At 45.1% G+C, this 16732-nt stretch overlaps 1 protein-coding gene and 1 long non-coding RNA gene across 7 annotated transcripts in view; one reads left to right on the forward strand and one right to left on the reverse strand.

Moving 5' to 3' along the window:
• The window catches only part of rbms3 (RNA binding motif, single stranded interacting protein), a 300019-nt gene that overhangs the window by 76463 nt on the left and 206824 nt on the right, over nucleotides 1-16732 (reverse strand). For all 6 annotated transcript variants that reach the window (XM_030063193.1, XM_030063194.1, XM_030063192.1 and 3 more), the window contains 2 exons: nucleotides 8337-8494; nucleotides 750-829 (listed from right to left, as the gene is read on the reverse strand). In XM_030063193.1, the coding sequence (XP_029919053.1) occupies nucleotides 750-829; nucleotides 8337-8494 (238 nt within the window). The remainder of the gene's footprint in view (nucleotides 1-749; nucleotides 830-8336; nucleotides 8495-16732) is intronic.
• Nucleotides 10786-14145, forward strand: LOC115367442 (uncharacterized). The gene is made up of 2 exons (XR_003928917.1): nucleotides 10786-10880; nucleotides 13122-14145. It is a non-coding gene; the product is annotated as an uncharacterized LOC115367442 (long non-coding RNA).

Raw genomic sequence — 16732 nt, forward strand, 5'->3', positions numbered from 1 at the left:
CTCTTGTCACCCTCACTCCCCCCGCGCCTCGCTCTCTGTCCCCCGTCTCGGCCTCTTTGTGTCTTTGTTTTCAGCTTGCGGGACCCTGGCCTCCTCTTTAGACGCCGAGTAAAAAGCAAATTGCTGTGTTAACATTCAATGAGGTACAATCTCGTCTCTGTATCTCTGTCTCCATTTTCTGACATTTTCTCTTTCACCCTCTTTTCCCCGCCTCTGTTCTCTCCTTGGCCAGCTTTTTACACTGTCTGGGGGTGACTGCAGGAGAGAGAGATAGAAAGGAGAGAGGACACGGCAAGAGAGAGCGAGAGAGGAAAGAGGGGAGAGTGCAAGCTCTTAAGTAGATTGCAAAGAACAGCACAGAGGCATGAGTGTGAATATTAAGAGGGTTTTCTCCTGCCCGAGAAGTTCCAGCCTGAAGCAGCACCACCAGAGAAAGAGAGATAGAGACAGGCAGAGAGAGAGACACACAGAGACAGAGAGAGAGAGAGAGAGGGAGAGAGAGAGAAGAGGAAGAGACCTATAGAATCGTCAGCTATTCAGCTATAGCAACGCCAGCGAGCTTCAGGTGTCAGAAACAACGTTGTACACAATCTATCAAGCTGTCCGGCGAATCTGAGACAAATAATTACCATAATTGAATCAGAAAGGAGGTTTCTCTGTCGAAAAAAGTGCTGATTTTCCAAGAAAGAAGGAAGGAAATAAAAGGTGTGTGACACGAGATGAATGCCGAACAGCGAGAGCAGACTCACCTGGAATGCCTGGTGGGGTTTTCAGGTATTTTCCATTGAAATGCTGTATCACTACTTCACATTTCTCTGTGGACTCCATCCTGCAACCAAGAGAGACACAAAGGGTTTCAATCCAAAATACATTACATCAAATTTTTTAGCAAATAAAAGAAAGTTCACTGGAATTTCCATCCTCACAAATATTAGCACTCGGTAGGTCTTGAAGGTAGATGTAAAGTCCTTTTACAATAAATCATTACCAGTACCTCAAATGCCACATTTGCCCCATTTATTTGGAGACATTCATATAATTTCAGCATTACGGAACATTACAATGAGAGTAATGGAAGCCTTCACTGGCCTTTTCACCGCATTTCACATGGCCTGCCAGCTGGATTTTGTGGGAAATCTGATGCATTGCTTTATGGCATCCACTCAAAAAAACAGTGGGGAGAGTTGGGCTTCCAAAGCAGGCCCTCAAATAACAAAGAAGATTTGGAAGCTACTTTATATGCAAACTCAAGAATTTATTCTGCAAGGAACACAGAAAGGCAACCACATCGAACATCTTCGATGCCTGCCTGAGGAAGAGCAATTCGTCAAAATGCATAGTCTTTGGCCACTTGTGATAGAACTGCCTTTTTGTGTTCCTTGAATTTCATGCACCTAATTATAAACAGAATAAATAATTGATTTGACATATAGAGCGGCTTCCAATTCTTTTTCTCTGTTACTGCTTTATGGCACAAAGGAAAACTGCTTCATGGCACAAAACAGGAAGATGGTTGTTTTGTCAACATAAGGGCGTGAGTAGGGATATCAGATTGCAACACATAAGAGTTTGTGGGAAATGTATTCATTTTGAGGAACACTTTCACCAATTGTCATTTGTTTACAGCAAATGTCACTGTATAGTAGCACCTTTGACAGAGCAATTAACTGCTTTTCATATGACAAATAAACTTTCCGCAATCTTTTTTTTTTTTTTTGAAAAAGAACAAAAAAACACTTCTTTCCATCGGTGGATACTGGAGCAAAACCTTTCACACGTAGCATGAAGTGACGACTGCAAGTGATGACAAACTCACAGAATTAATGAGTCATTCGAGAAACGGTGTCTTTCTGGTTTATACACAAATTGTTCATTCAAGGGAGTCCGACACAGCTAACCACAGTCTGCCCGTCTATCTGGTAGGGAGAGGAAGGTCATTGTGTGTGTGAGTCAGATGTTCAACTTCATGATGAAATTCAGGGTTCACTGAGAGAGAGTTATTATGCAGCCTCCCCCGGCCTAATAGAAAAGACAGTAGCGAGGGAGGGAGAGAGAGAGAGAGAGAGATGGGAGGATGAAAGATTCAGGCTGCCGTATAGAGAAAAGTCAAATCAAGGCAGAGAAAAAAAAAAAAAGAGACAAAGAGAGGAAGCGAGATGAGAAGACAGGAGTCAAAAAAAAAAAAATATACGGTGTCGGATAGTAGTGACACTGATTTGTAAAGTGAACGAGAGACACACTAAGAGGAAAAGAGGAAAAGACTGGGTGAGGAGCAGGTGAGCGAGAGGAAAAAAAGAGGGAGCGAGGGATACAGGAGTGGAAATGGAGATGGTGAAGAGGTTTGTAGAAAGAGAGGGAATATGAGAGAGAGAGAGAGAGAGAGAGAGCAGAAAAAGAAGGAAGGAAACTGGTGGGAGTGTGACTGACTCATCTCCCAATTTCCAACCATGAGATCAAACCTTGTCTTTAGGCCAGCGCCGATGAGCTGAACAGCAGGAGGGCTCTGATCTCTCACATCACAAGCACACTCGCACTGGTGCCCATACACATAACACATCAGGACAAATTCGCGCAAACACGCACACACACACACACACACACACACCACACCACACACACACAGTCTTTCATCCTTGCGCTGCGCTGCAAGAAGAAACACAGCCTTGTGAGGAGGTCTGATCTACTTACACATCAGCCGACCAAATTCTGATTCCCAACCTTCAACCCTTAACCTTTAGACGAATAACCGGCACATAAACGCTTGCACACACACACACACACTCTTATGCTGCAGTACCTATGAGGATATTCTATCTAATTTCAAATCACTTCAAAACCCTGACCTTCAAGGAAAATTCCAGCCTAGAAAACATTAACCAACCTTTTTTTTTTTTTTTTTTTTTAGGCTGGCTAACTAGCCCAAAGTGAATCAAGTTATGTCACTGAGAGATCAGTGCAACTGCAATGGCCTCTAATAAGAAAACCTAAAACAGAAATGTTAGCTGTCAGATTTCAGTTTTATCCTCTAAAAATAAATCAGCGATGCTTTCTTTGTTAAAGACCGATTTTTCAAAGCTAAACAAGCCGACATTAAAAAATATCCAGCATAGAGGAGGGTGAGCATGCTTCTTTTTCCCATTAAGCTCTGCTGTAACTGCGTGGCTTGTGCTGGTTTTATGGAAAAAACATATTTACATGCTAAAACTAAAATCTGAAAAATAATACAAGTCATGAATCCTTCTTTAAAAAAAAAAAAAGGATCCTGTTAAGTGTCATCCTATATAAACCTTAACCTCTACATACTGTAACTGTAATGCTAATGCTTACCCAACCATAATCCCAACAAGTGACCACTTTCCTTGAGTGTTGCATTAATGGGAAAGCATTTGGACTAGGAAAAAAAAAAAACATTAAATATGATGCATCCTAGATCATGTAAGGAGTGCATTTTTTTCCCCCATGTAAAATGAAAGAATGCTTTATTTTAAGCAGCTGAATTCTGTTACATTACAATAAAACACTGAAATAAATGAAAACATTTTTCACACACACATACACTTATGCATGAATACACATATAGTGTACATGCCACACTGTGAAGATTCACCAAGACGTATGCACAAAGGACTCGTATTAAAATGAGACAGTATTTAAATTCAGGCGTGAGTGATTGCCATGCCTTTATGGTAATATGCTGTTGGGAAGTGCAGAATTCATTGCTTTCCAGATTTCCGTGCTTTATTCACTCTCACCTCCTGGAACGCTCATATCATTCTGTCAGCCTCTCGCTCCTCTGTCCTCTGTCTCTCATCCCTCTTCTATCTCTACTTTCACCATTCTTTTTTTACCATCTCTTTTTTATCGCTTTCTCCGTCCCATCCATCTTACTCCCGGCCCCGTCTCCACCTCTTCTTTTTGACGTCTCTCTCATTCCTCTCCGTCTTTCATCCTCGGTTATTTCCTCCATCTTTCACCGTTACCCTGAATCTCTCTCCGTGCTCATCTCTCTCACTTTTGTTGCGTGCCCTCTGTTCCCTCTGTCTTCCTTTCTCTCTCTCCGTCCCTCCTTTTGTTTCTCTGCTCTGGCTTGCTTGTTTCTGTCGCTGACATCTGTCTCTCTCTCTCTCTCTTTCGAATATGTAATCTCTTGCGCTTCCACCCATCATCTATCTCTCTTTGACCCTGAATCCACCCCTCTCTCGCTCTCTCTCAGGGAGGCTTAAACTGAGCAGTATGTGGGTCAGCTCCTTGTGTCTCACATTGTGCCAGTGTGAGTCAACTTATCTCTCTCCACAACGGCTGGCCTTAAACGCACCGCTGCAGCCACCAGCACTCAGATATACACACAGCAAATGCAATCTGCATGCACACACACTGATACTGCATAGGTACTGTGCACATATGCAGACACATTGCACATCCACACACACTTTCATGTTGTCAAAATCACACCAAAACGCGACTATGGATGTAACAGTTACGGGTTTTATATCAACTGTGATAAAATATCGGATGGTTAGTTTGATTGTTTGAAATAACCAACAACAATAACTGCTGTTTAAAAAGTTTCTTCTTTAAAAGTTTCACCGTTTTTGCAGGACACTGGCACAAAAGACAGTACAAGATGTGTACAAGATGCAGTCCTCTCATAATGCTTTCCTGATAGGCTGTATTTCACATGTTCACATATGGCATTGGCTGTGTTGTTAATATTACAATGCAAACGGTTCCCAGTGGTGATAATTTAACATGCGATTATCAAATAAAAATTATGGGGAAATGATTTTAATGTGTCTTAGTAATTATTTAAGATTTTCAACAATGCTTAATACAAACAATACTAATATTTTAACAATACTGAAGTAGTAATGAGAACTGCGGTAACATGGGTCACAATAACTGTGATTTTGAATTTTCATACCATCCCCTATTTTCATGCAACTAAACCCTTCCCTCCTGCTTTTACAACAGCAAAAGGCCCAGTGGCACAGACGGGATCTGCATGAAACGCAGCTAACCTCTCTTTCTCTCTCTCTTTCTCTCTCTCTCCCTCATTCTCTTTCACTCCTTTCCAAATCCCAGCACACACTTCACTAAGCACTTGTGAAATGTTGATTAAGGTAGAGAAATGTGCCTGTTGTGCATCGAATTAACAACAAAATGCTGTTTTCAGATTATACAAGTGTTGGGATGCGTTTGTTGTCCATTTTAAAAAAGGGCTGGGAATTAGGGTGAATCCATCACCCTCCTCCTGAGCTTCATGTGACTGGAAGTGTTTATGCTTAGCCTCCCTCCCTCTTTCTCAGTGCTCTTTATCCATCCTCCTCACTCTGCCTCTGGCTGTTTTCTGTTTGCCTTCTCCCCAATGCCTGTCTTCCCTTCACTCTTTTCAGCAGTCAGGCAGATAGGGAAGGCAGACAGCACACACAGAGGCAGGCAGACGGGAAATAAATAAGGCAGACGGGCTGTTGGACGGGCGGTCATATAATGAGAGTCAGTCGGGCAGACAAGCAGCTAGGCAGGCAGCCGTTTGGTTATTCAGTCAGTCACAAAGACGGGCGGTCAGGAAACCGAAGGGATGGACCAATATACCAGCCGACTGGTATGAGCCAATATCAGCTTTAAAAATGAACGCTGGTATCACTCTGAAAGGTAGTTTTACTGTTGATGTGAGGCTTTTTTTTTTTTTTTCTAGGAGTGTCACTAATGCATTTGTCAAATTAGCAGAACAAAAATGACATGGTGTTTTGTTTACATCACACTTAATTATCTTGAGACGGGCCTGTCTGAAAAGCTGAGGCTGTTTTCCACTGGATTTCTATTATGATTCTTGCAAAAATTCTTATTGGCATTGGACGTTGTTGTTGGAAATGGAAGGATATCAAATGAGGGTGCTGGACCCCAAAAAAGCCATATTGTTCCATCCCCAGCAAACAGTCAGTAAGTCAGGCAGACAGACAGACAGGTAGGCGGTGAGGCTTTCTCTGTGCGCTGCTGGTTAATGGCATCAGGTGCTGCTGTCTGCAATGATTAGTGCTGGGACTGGAGTAATGGGCTCTGATAACAGTAATGGATCGGCCCACAAACACTTAGCTCAGTTTACTCTCTCTAATGCCCCTCATGGCCCGACCCTCAGCAGCTGTCGGTCAGTCAGTCAGTCAGTCTGTCTGTCTGTCTGTATGTTCGCCCAGCTCTGCAGCTTGTAAGATACATTGCTCTTTCATTTTCTTACTTTGTCTGAGTCTCTTTGTCTGACTGCCTGCTTCGCTCTCTCCTTTTCTCTCGATTTTCGTTATCAATCATCTCCCCACACACTGCCACTTTGTTTCACCTTCCCTGCAAAAATAAGCACATATTCTGCGCCAATGTTCATTTTTTTCTGCTGCACACTCTCCCTTCTTACGACCCCTTCCTCCCATCCACCCTTCATCTGCCATCACTCAATCATTATCCACCTCACACTGCTCTCCTCCCCCTTGCCCCCACTTTCTCCTTTTCTTTTTTAATAACCTCTAAGATTAGTTCTGTCTTTTTCCTGGGCCATTGTTTCACACTCCTGTCCCTCTCTCCCTGTTTCTCCCTCTCTCCCTTTCCATCATGTCCTCTCTTCCTCCCACTGAGGCCTGGTTGAACAGGTGGCCTGTGGCAGGTTGTTGCTGTGCTCTGCTTGTTGGTCTGCTGGAGGCTGTCTACCTGTCTGTGTGTGTTCATGTGTGTCTGTTTGTAAGCGGGCGTGCATGCATGTGTGCCTGTTTGTGCCCAAACACATAACCACAAGTGTGTAGGCATGTGCACACACTTGTGTGAATGTGTATAGGTGTGCATATGCTCACATTGGTGTGTGAATGCCATGTTTGTGTGTGTGTGTGTGTGTGCGCGCGCGCGTGTGTGTGCCACTGTTTGTGCCTGTCTGTCCTACTGTAACCCTCGGTAATAGAGCAGGGAATAGGAGGGGAGTGCAACCAGAGCAGGTGATTAAGAAAAATCCCTGCAAGATGGCGGTGCTGTGGCCGTCAGCGGCCTCCGCTGGGTAAACAGGGGAGGAATGTGGGGAGACGAATGAGAGCCTGGTGGCTGGTGGCTGCTGGTGAGGACAAGGACAGAAGAGTTTACGGCTTTGGGGGATTAACAAGCTAAAGTGGAAAGTTTTATAAGTAAAAAAAAAAAAACACACACACACAACACACATGAAAAAAGCAGTTCAGCGATAGGCTTGACAGCAGAGATCCAGCAGGAGTGCACAGACTGTATGCATGCATGGACAAACAGGCACAAGCATCCATGCACAGCAGTGTTACCCGCAGAATGAGTGTGACTGTTAGCCCATTTGTCGACTGAAAAATATTTGAAAGAATACATCGCCCTATTTTTAGGAGGTTATTTCTTATTTCACCATTTTATTTCTCCATCTTCTTTTAGTGTTTTCTAACAAATTATTTTCATCAGCTAAACTTGCTTTTCCCGTCATTTCTCTTTCCCACCGACCCGCACAAACACCTGCACTTTTGATCTCTCACTGAACTCACACTGACTCTCCCTGCCCCGCCTTTTGCTGTTCCTCTCTCCCCGTGTATGTCTGCTCTGTTGACTGTCCTCGTCAGCGGTGTCTTTTATAAAGTCGCCAACACAGCCCACGTCTTGGATATTATTTCTCCTGCGACTGACTGCGAGTGAGAGACGCTTTGCTGAAGCAACAGTGCAAAACGCAGTGTTAGAGATCTTTATGCCATTATAAGAAGTGGAAAAATATTTTCAGCTCATTATGAAACTAGCGGGACAAAATAGACTGTGTAGGGCCACCACGGTCAGGAAACACTGCACAGGTATGCACACACACACACACACACACACACATACACAGCAATACACAAACATAGGCAGACACAGAGACAGGCTGTCAGATAAGCTTGGCATAGAAACAATCACCATTAAAGTTTCCACTGCCTGGAGGCAGGATTCATCTAAGTGTCTTTTTAGAGGCGTAAATTCGTGTGCATGTGTACACGTGAGTGCACTGGTCTGTGCATGTGTGTGCAGCTAATGTGGGTTAAACAGGATTTGCAAATAATTCAGAATTGTTTTTCAGCGTGTATGGACTATCAGAAGGGCAGCAATTCATAATTAGGCTGATCCAAACCAAGACATGTATTTGTAAACAATATTGGATCCAGGTAGAGTATGAGCACATGTATCACCATCACTCAAACCACCTGTAAATGCTTTGATGGGAACAGCAAGCTGACATACTGAGTAGGGAGACTGCTTTTCAACCAAACTCTGGGTTCAGGCCCCAGTGTGACATTATTATAATTATTACTATGATTGATATTACGTACCTGGCGAAGCCGACCCCTCTGCTGACCCCATTGGCGTCCCTAAGTATCCGCGTGGAGATGACGTGGCCGAGGGGCTTCAGCATGTTCTCCAGCTCCTGCTCGTCCATGGAGACCGGCAGGTTGGAGATGTACAGGTTGGTGGGGTCCTGCTCCTGTTGCTGTAGGCCGGGAGGGAGGGGAGGCGGAGGAAAGATGGAAAGGGGTTGGGTTAAGGGGAGAAAAAAAGAGAGGAGAAGAAGAGACCAGACCGTGTGAGAAATAATGTATCACCATCAGTCGCAGGAATCGTGAAATATACATCAGCTCTGTGTCGTGAGCCATCGCATAACACACAGCACGCTGTCAACAACACAACCCAACTCTGGTTGAACTCGGATGGCGTTTCGCCTCGTTGACACTCACACGCCTTCATCTGCTCACATGCAATATGAATAAGTCAATATATTACTGTTGTTGTATTTGTGTGTGACAGAGGGAGAGGGCTGCATTACGGATTTGTGTAAGTGGACAATGGTGTGACAGAGTGTGCACGTCTGTGTTTACACGCATGCATGTCGGCACATGTGTGCTGTGTAATGTATGCCGCCCGCTAGGTGTGTTTCTTTCATCAGATTGCGAGCGTGCCAAGATTTATGGTGCGTTTATGTGTGAGTGTGTATGCACATGTGCAGGAGTGTGTGTGCGTACAAGACTATGTGGTTTGCAGTGTGTGATAGTGTTTGCTATGTAGCGCCCAGGGGCTGCTGCTAGCAGCTGAAGCAGCACAGCTGGTGGTGGGTTGAGCCCGAGGAAGGCAGGGAGCCGGGTGAACTCCACGGTAAAACAGCGAGAGCCAGAAAGACAGCCAACCGGCAGTTGAGTCAGGCAGCCAACATGTAAATCATTCAACTATCCATCCATCCATCCATCCATCCATCCATCTATTCATCCATCCATTCATACATCTCAATCAGTTGGCCAAAGATCCAACCATCCTGTCACCCCTCCATCCGTCTTTCTGTCCAAATCAGGCATGCAAGTTTACTGTGCCATCCTTATCTCATCCATATGATACTGTATAATTGCCGGCACATTGTCTTCTAATGAATCAAAATCAACCCATCCATCCATCAATCCATCCACCAATGTACCGCAGTGAACCATCCATTCAGGCAGACAGCCAGTGTCCGGCTAATGACCAGCTCCCATTCATCACATCTCCTTTATCCAACATCCACATCTCCCACCCTTTGTCCAACAGCAGCCAGGACCACCCGGGATTCAAGCGATCACGGCCAATATTACAGCAAGCCATCTATGCTCTAGTAGGCGGCCAATGTAAATTGCTGGGTAGATGAACGCTGCAACATTTTAATAAGATTTAGATGTTAACTCTTACAAAAAAAAAAAAAAAAAAAAACCCGTGATAAATATTACAAGTCTGTATCCAGGGTGGGGTTGAATCACTTTCAAGTCAATTAACTCCGTGTATTTTCCCACAAACTACACAGAGATAATAATAAATCTTTTTTTTCTCCACATTTTGTGTATGTGTGTGTATGTGTGTGAGAATCTGTGAACTAATTATTGAGAATAAAGCTTCCGATTATTATGTGAGTTGAAGTTTTGCATTTGCATTTTGAACTGAATTAATCAGAAGTGAATTGTGTTTTCACCCTCACACATTCATCATAATAACAATAATAATCTCGGATAATAGTCTTGGAGGGACTTTTAATAGAGATATAATATCATGTTACCATAATCTGGCTGATGGGCAGGGTCAGTTGTTGAGCTAGGCACTGAATCCATCCTGTTACATAGAGCACTGCCAAATACAATATAATTACACATAAATCTAAATTAACAGAACATCCTTCTTTTTCTGGATGTAGAACTAAACAGCACTAATTTCTCACCCTTCCTCGCCTCTCACCACAGTGATTATGTTTACATGCAGCCTTGTAATGTATTCATGGCTACCAAATTACTTTTATTTCACCTGAATCGGCTTCAAAGGACACCTCAGACAGACGGTGAAAAAGTCTACCTGGCTGCAATCTGATTGAAACTCCAGCGATTGCGATTTCTTTCACACACACATGTACTGTAAACAGCAACTTCAATGCAGCAGGCTGTCGGCGTCGCAGTCAGAGCTGTGCAGATACTTCAATTGCAGTCTGCATGTAAACAGTGTCTGTGAGAATCTTTATAGACTATCCGCACTTCGCCACAGGCAACACTGTCTCAGCCTGTCTTGGTTTGCTTTCTGTCGACAGCGGAAGAAGAAGAGGAGGAGGAGGATGAGGAGGAGGAGGAGGAAGGGGAGGAAGCGCCTCCACCAGCGTCCTGCCACCGTCTCTCCGTCTGTCAGAGGAGAAGACTGGTCCCTCCCCTGATTAATTAGCCGTCTTATCCAACAGGACATGTTTGATCTGATTAAAGCCTACGGGAGAAAGCCCGTGCCCAACACAAAAACAGGAAAAACAGCAGCCATAACTCCTTTAACCAGGAACTCAATTACCTAACTTCAGGGGCGACGACACGGCTCCCCTTTTTCTGCAGGTTTGTCACGCCGACTGCATGCACATTAGCGAGCGCGAGAACGAGTTCGCAAGAGTTTGTATCACACAGGATTTGACGGTGAATGGGGCTTTAATTAATTCTAGCCGCAAAAATCTACTGTACACATGTCACTCTCCGGCTAAGTCCCTTTAGTGAGTGCAGCACCACAGCCGTGCTTCCCTTTGAGTTTCATCGGTTATTTGAGGAGACGTTTTTCAGGATTATGTCAAATAGGCTTCATATTCCGACGCTGACAGGAGGTCTGGATCAAAGAGTTAACTGACTGACTCACTTGCCGGGCTAAGCCAATGATAGGGGAGTGTGACTGTGTGTGTGTGTGTGTGTGCGTACTTGCATGAAAGTACTTGCTCACATATGCGTGTGACAGTACATGTGGTAAAAGAGTGTGTGTCAGTGTGACAGTACATACAGAAGTGATTTGTGTGTGTGTGTGTGTGTGTGAGAGAGAGAGAGAGAGGGGGCTAATGGAAGAGGGCTCCGTTTGCAGAGGGATTATCACGGGGAGGCCTCCTCCACGCACGGCCGCCTCGCTAAGTTTCCTCTTTGATGACGTTCCGCACCACAAAGCCCTAAATACCCAGATGAGAAGGTTAGGGGGAGGACTGGAAATGAGAGCGTTTTGACGGGAGGTGAGATGGGCCGGCCCGTTCCACGAGGAGATTTAATTTCCTTTAATGTCAGCCTTCGCACATGCTCTGCTGTCAGGCTATGAATGAAACGGTAATTGAGGCGTGTGTGTGTGTGGATGTGTGTACGTTTGTGTGCATATCTTGTCTCAACATAATTGTTCAAACGGTGTTTTATATATATCTATATCTCTATCTATATATCTATCTAAATATCTATCTCAAACATGATCTATATTAAACACTGTGTGGCTGCAGTGTGTGCATCATTGTTTATCTTTCTGTATTTGTGAACGTGTGCCTGTGCATGTTAACATTTGTGTATGTGTCTCTGTGTGTGTGTGTGTATGTGTGTGTATGTGTGTGTGTGATGGCTGTCCCCTCGCCATTGAGCAGTGTTGTAGAAGGTTAATGGAAAGGCTCCAGGCTGCGCTGGGCCTTTGATGAGTATAATTCCTTCACCTTGCCACCAGGAGGACAGGAGGAATCTGGCTATGTGTGTGTGTGTGTGTGTGTGTGTGCGTGTATGTGTGTGTGAAAGAGAGAGAGGGGAGGGGGGGATGGAGGGGAGGTGGGGGGTGGCACCAGACATGTCATTTCCCCTGACGGATGGCCCCCTTGCTAGAGCTGACAGCCCCGTAGCCGTTATTTCATTTCAACACCCTGCTCTGTTTACCTCACTGTAATTTCTGAGAATATTACCATGCTAGAGGGGAGGGGTGGAGGGTGGAGGGTGGGGGGGTGGGGGTGGGGGGCGTATTATCAGAGAAAAAGGCAAAGCCAAGAATATGGGTTATGGTAAAAGAAATGAAAAGGAGAGAAAAGAAAACGTACAAAGAGAAGATCACAGGTCAAAAGGTGAAAGAGTGAAAAGGTAAGAAAGAGAAAACTGGGGGGGGAAAAAAAGAAAAGAGGGAGAGAGCGAGGCGGCTGACATGACGAGCAGATATAACACATTAAAGGAGGCCCTTGTTGCCTTTCAACGACGCTTGAGGGAGAAGATACGTCGGCTGTTAGAAGTGTCACGTTACCGCCTGTGGGGCTCTCAGGGCTGTACCCATTTAACTGATAAAAGTTAGACGGATAGATATGTGTCTTGACTGGGGGCGCCGCATTAAACACCACGCCGGTGCACAGAGCTGCCCTCGCTCCCTCCTCCCCGACGCCCACCATCTATTCCTTTACCCCATTCTGTCTTTCTTCTCCCCTCTCTCAGCGCTGACCTCGTCATACCCTGTCTTTCTCCAGCCCTTTCTTCCCAAACCTTTTCTTTCTTCCTCCTATTTGGCGCCTTGCCTCCCTTTCTGCCCTACCGCTCCCCTCCTACTTTCGATCTATCCTTTTCCTCCGTCACTTCCCGTTTCCCTCTACTATTCTCATCTCTCTACAAACCCTTCATCCCTGCTCCTCTCCCTCTCCTCTCCTGCCTCCATGAAGGAGATTAGAGCTGTATGTGTAATTGGCTCTACAGGGCCTCTCGGCTGCTCCTTAGTGCCAGTACACACTCCACGGGGGGGGGTGTGTTTGTGCGTGAGAATGTGTGTGTGTGTGGGTGCCCAATCCGTGGTAACACCACACTGCTCTCTTCCCTCAGGTATGCCACTCTGACCTATTGTGTGACTAACCAGCCGCCTGGAGGGGCACAATTACAGCCAGATACAAAGGAGTCGCTGCTCCGGTTGGTGTTGTCTGGTTGGAGGAAACTGCGGGGAAGCGACGGTTGCTGTGTTATTGTTGCCGCGCGGATGTGATTCTGTCAGGTTGCAGGTGCCGGAGGGAGCGATCCTGTTCTGTTGTATATAGGTTGAAGATCTGCGCTCAGATCTTGCTGTGGGAGCCCGAGTCTGCAGAATCTGTTCAAAAGACAACCAGGCCAACCAAGTGGAGGGAAGGAAGAGGGGAGGAGGAGGGAGAGGGAAGCATATGAGCACATCAACTCACTTCAAAAGCCGGAGTTTAATTTGTCAGCAGCCAGAGAAGTCAGAGACAAAAAGGTAGCACTACAAAGGAGCTATCATTCTGTCAGTCAGCTGGCTGGTTGGCTGGCCGGCAAGACAGCCAGCGAAGTCCGCCCGCTCCCCAACCCACCAGCCCTACTGCCCTTTGATGAGCGCTTCCCACCCCCTTCTGCTGCCAGTGACAAGCGGATGGCAGGATCCCTCTACTTTTGCTTTGTAGAGCCTGTTGTCAAACACTTCCTCGACACTCTGCCATTCTGTCTGTTATCAGGCCCGCTGTGACACTCTCCTCCAAAAACCCCATCCGCATCCGAGATTTTGCACCACGGCGTGTCCCCATCTCTGTCCACTGCAGCCTCTCGCGGCGGCTCGGCGCTGCGCAGCTGTCAGCGGTGTCAGGCTCCGGGAGACTTGAAAGCAGAACAAGAATGTAGTTGAGACTCAGAGCAGTTTTCATGGCCAGTGGCAGAGTCTGACTGTGAATTAGTGTGATTGCTAGCCACGAGAATTCGCTTTGCCAAATTGGTGTACATAACATAAAGTGTAATGCAAACAACGCAAAGTGACTGACATCCAGCTATTCCGCATTAACACAGCTGCATTTTTCAAAACAAAATCAGGGTGGAGCGGCGTGTAACAGGCAGTAAATGTGAAAAAAGTTGGGTTTTCTACATTGTCTGCATCTGTATATCAACTCATAGGTTTGAAATAGCGTCTCTTCTTCTTTCTCTGACACACAAAATAAATGTATAAACACACATTAGACTTCAACATCATGTGCGCAAATATGTCTCTGAGACGCACTCAATCACAGATCAGTGTGTTACAGGGGAGAAGAGTGAAAGTGAGAGTGCAAGCTGGTAATGTGTGAGGTCCTTCTGCTGCGCACTAGGAGGCTGACAAAATCCACATTCCTAATTCAAGCCTTCTGTTAGAGACAAAGGGAAGTGAAGCAGAGGATCTGTGCCATCACCCAGGGCAGCAGCTTTCATTCCAATTACAACATAACGTCTGAAAAAACAGAACTTAAAACACCCTGTCACTGAGATGTGACTTTAATAGTGGAGCAATAAAGGGCTATTTGCAGGAGATTGAGATAAAGAACGCATAAATTCAGTGTACTTACCAGAGTTTAACAAATTGGTTGAACTCACTTTTTATTTTGTGAGCACTATTTCCCCTAATTCTGAGCTTAATTTTGAATTATCATGCTGGCATGTAAATTTGTAGGTTTACGACCCACTTGGGACTCATACACAGAACAAACTATTGTCCTAACGAACAGGCATGACAGCAATACGATGTGCACACGCAAGAATGCCCTATACACAGGTGCAAGCACACGTCCAAAATAATCCGTTTGATTGATCATTTGTGTGCCAAAAATGATAACTTCCACTCTCTGCCTCTCCTGTGCCTTGACATAATATTGACACAACAGAGGTCAGACTACTCTGCAGATGTGATACGCTATCAGCCTCATTGCAAGGTGTCAAACTGATCAATCGTATCATTTAATTGCATTAGGATGCTCAAATGATTGATCAGTCTCAGTGCTTGCAACACGATCAGCCACTCATCTGTTATGGATAGCACTCACCAACAGATGGCGGCTTAGAAAATGGCCATTAATTAACCTCTCAGTAGCGCATTTCAGACAAAAAAAGCAGCTCAAAGTTGCTCACAAGGAACAAAGAAACTCTGGGTATATTAACAAGATACAAAAAACAAAAGAAAATTTAAAAAAATGAAATAAAAACGCGTGAGAGTAAAAGAATACAGGTTTATCTTGCTCAGAAATGTTCCATTTAGCTGCAATGCAATGCTACCTGATTAAATAAAAATCTCACAAATTACCATACGTTGCTGCCGAGCACAGCTCAATACATCACATTATTCAGCTGCGGCTTTCTTCCCATGAGTGCAATCCAGGCCAATGACAACTGAGTGTGTCCTAGCAGCCCATAGGCACGGAGGCATTTAGTTTGGTAAAAGGCCTTCATTCATTCACCCAAGTTAATTATACACACATCACCTCGTGCAGCACTGCATCCCTCGACATACGTGCCCACGCACGCATGCATGCGCACACGAACGCACGTAGAGCACACACGCGCACACACTTTCAATCTATGTCCTATTACTGCTTGTGGGGAATGGCTTTCTAGCTCGTCTATATTATGCTAAGATGATAGATGCTGTGTAAGGAACAAAAGTGGGTGATACATTATTGAGCCTTTGAGTATGCTAACACAGCGGTGGGGCTTTGTTTTACTCTCTCGCTCCCTCCCTCCCGCTCTCTTTTTCTCTCAGCTGGGCCTGCTTTCTGCTGGCTAAGCTGGTAAAATATTCATCCGGCATAAGGCACAAATGCTATGGCACAAAACAGGCTGTCGGTGCGTCCCGCCACGTGCCACCCAACTGTGTTGCTGCATGTAATTACAAGCGAAGAACATGGGAAATGATCACAAAATGAACAATGCGCAAAAAAGCTCAAGCGTGGTGCTGCCCGATTCTCGATTGAGTCCAGGAATTTCTGATATAACGGCGGAGGCCTGAAAAATGGTGCACATATCTTCCGTGGTGTAATGTGGTTGACTTATACAACCCTCAAAAATGGATAAAGTCAACATTTTCCAATGTCCACACAGCCTCTCCTACCTTCCCCACTGTCATTTTCTCTCGATTGCAGATGTGTGGCAGAGATCACACCATTTCTTGGCAAAACAGACATAACACCACTAAATTATGTCTGCCATCAGTGTCAAGGCTCATACATTTTGATGCAGGGTTAATGTGAATTTAAATGGGTCGATATGCGCTTCACCCGCTTAATCACGACCCCTGATTTGATTTTGTATCTCCCTCGGTGAGCTAATATTCCAGAGATTAAAATTTCATGTGGAGCTCATATCAAAAATCCATTATTAACATGGAAGACGGGCACACCGGCTTCACCCCTACGCTCCAGCAAGGGGAGACAAACTCATGCACACGTGGTATGAGTGGGCAGACAACGCAAGGAGAAAAAAGACGCTATTTTTTGCTCCCCGGGGGACTTAAAAAGCCAAAAATCATCATCCCTTTGGAGAAACACTGAGGGATTCCCTTATTAAGCCCGGTGATGTCCACTGTCACGTTCCCTCAGCTCAGGGCTGCACAACATGCACTAATGTCTTTTCCCAGTTTCATAACGCATTTTCATAACCATAACCCCCATATTTTTCCATTACGGTGTTTGCTACAA

Source organism: Myripristis murdjan, chromosome 11 (assembly GCF_902150065.1).
Source record: "Myripristis murdjan chromosome 11, fMyrMur1.1, whole genome shotgun sequence".
In the NCBI taxonomy this organism is placed as follows: Eukaryota; Metazoa; Chordata; class Actinopteri; order Holocentriformes; family Holocentridae; genus Myripristis; species Myripristis murdjan.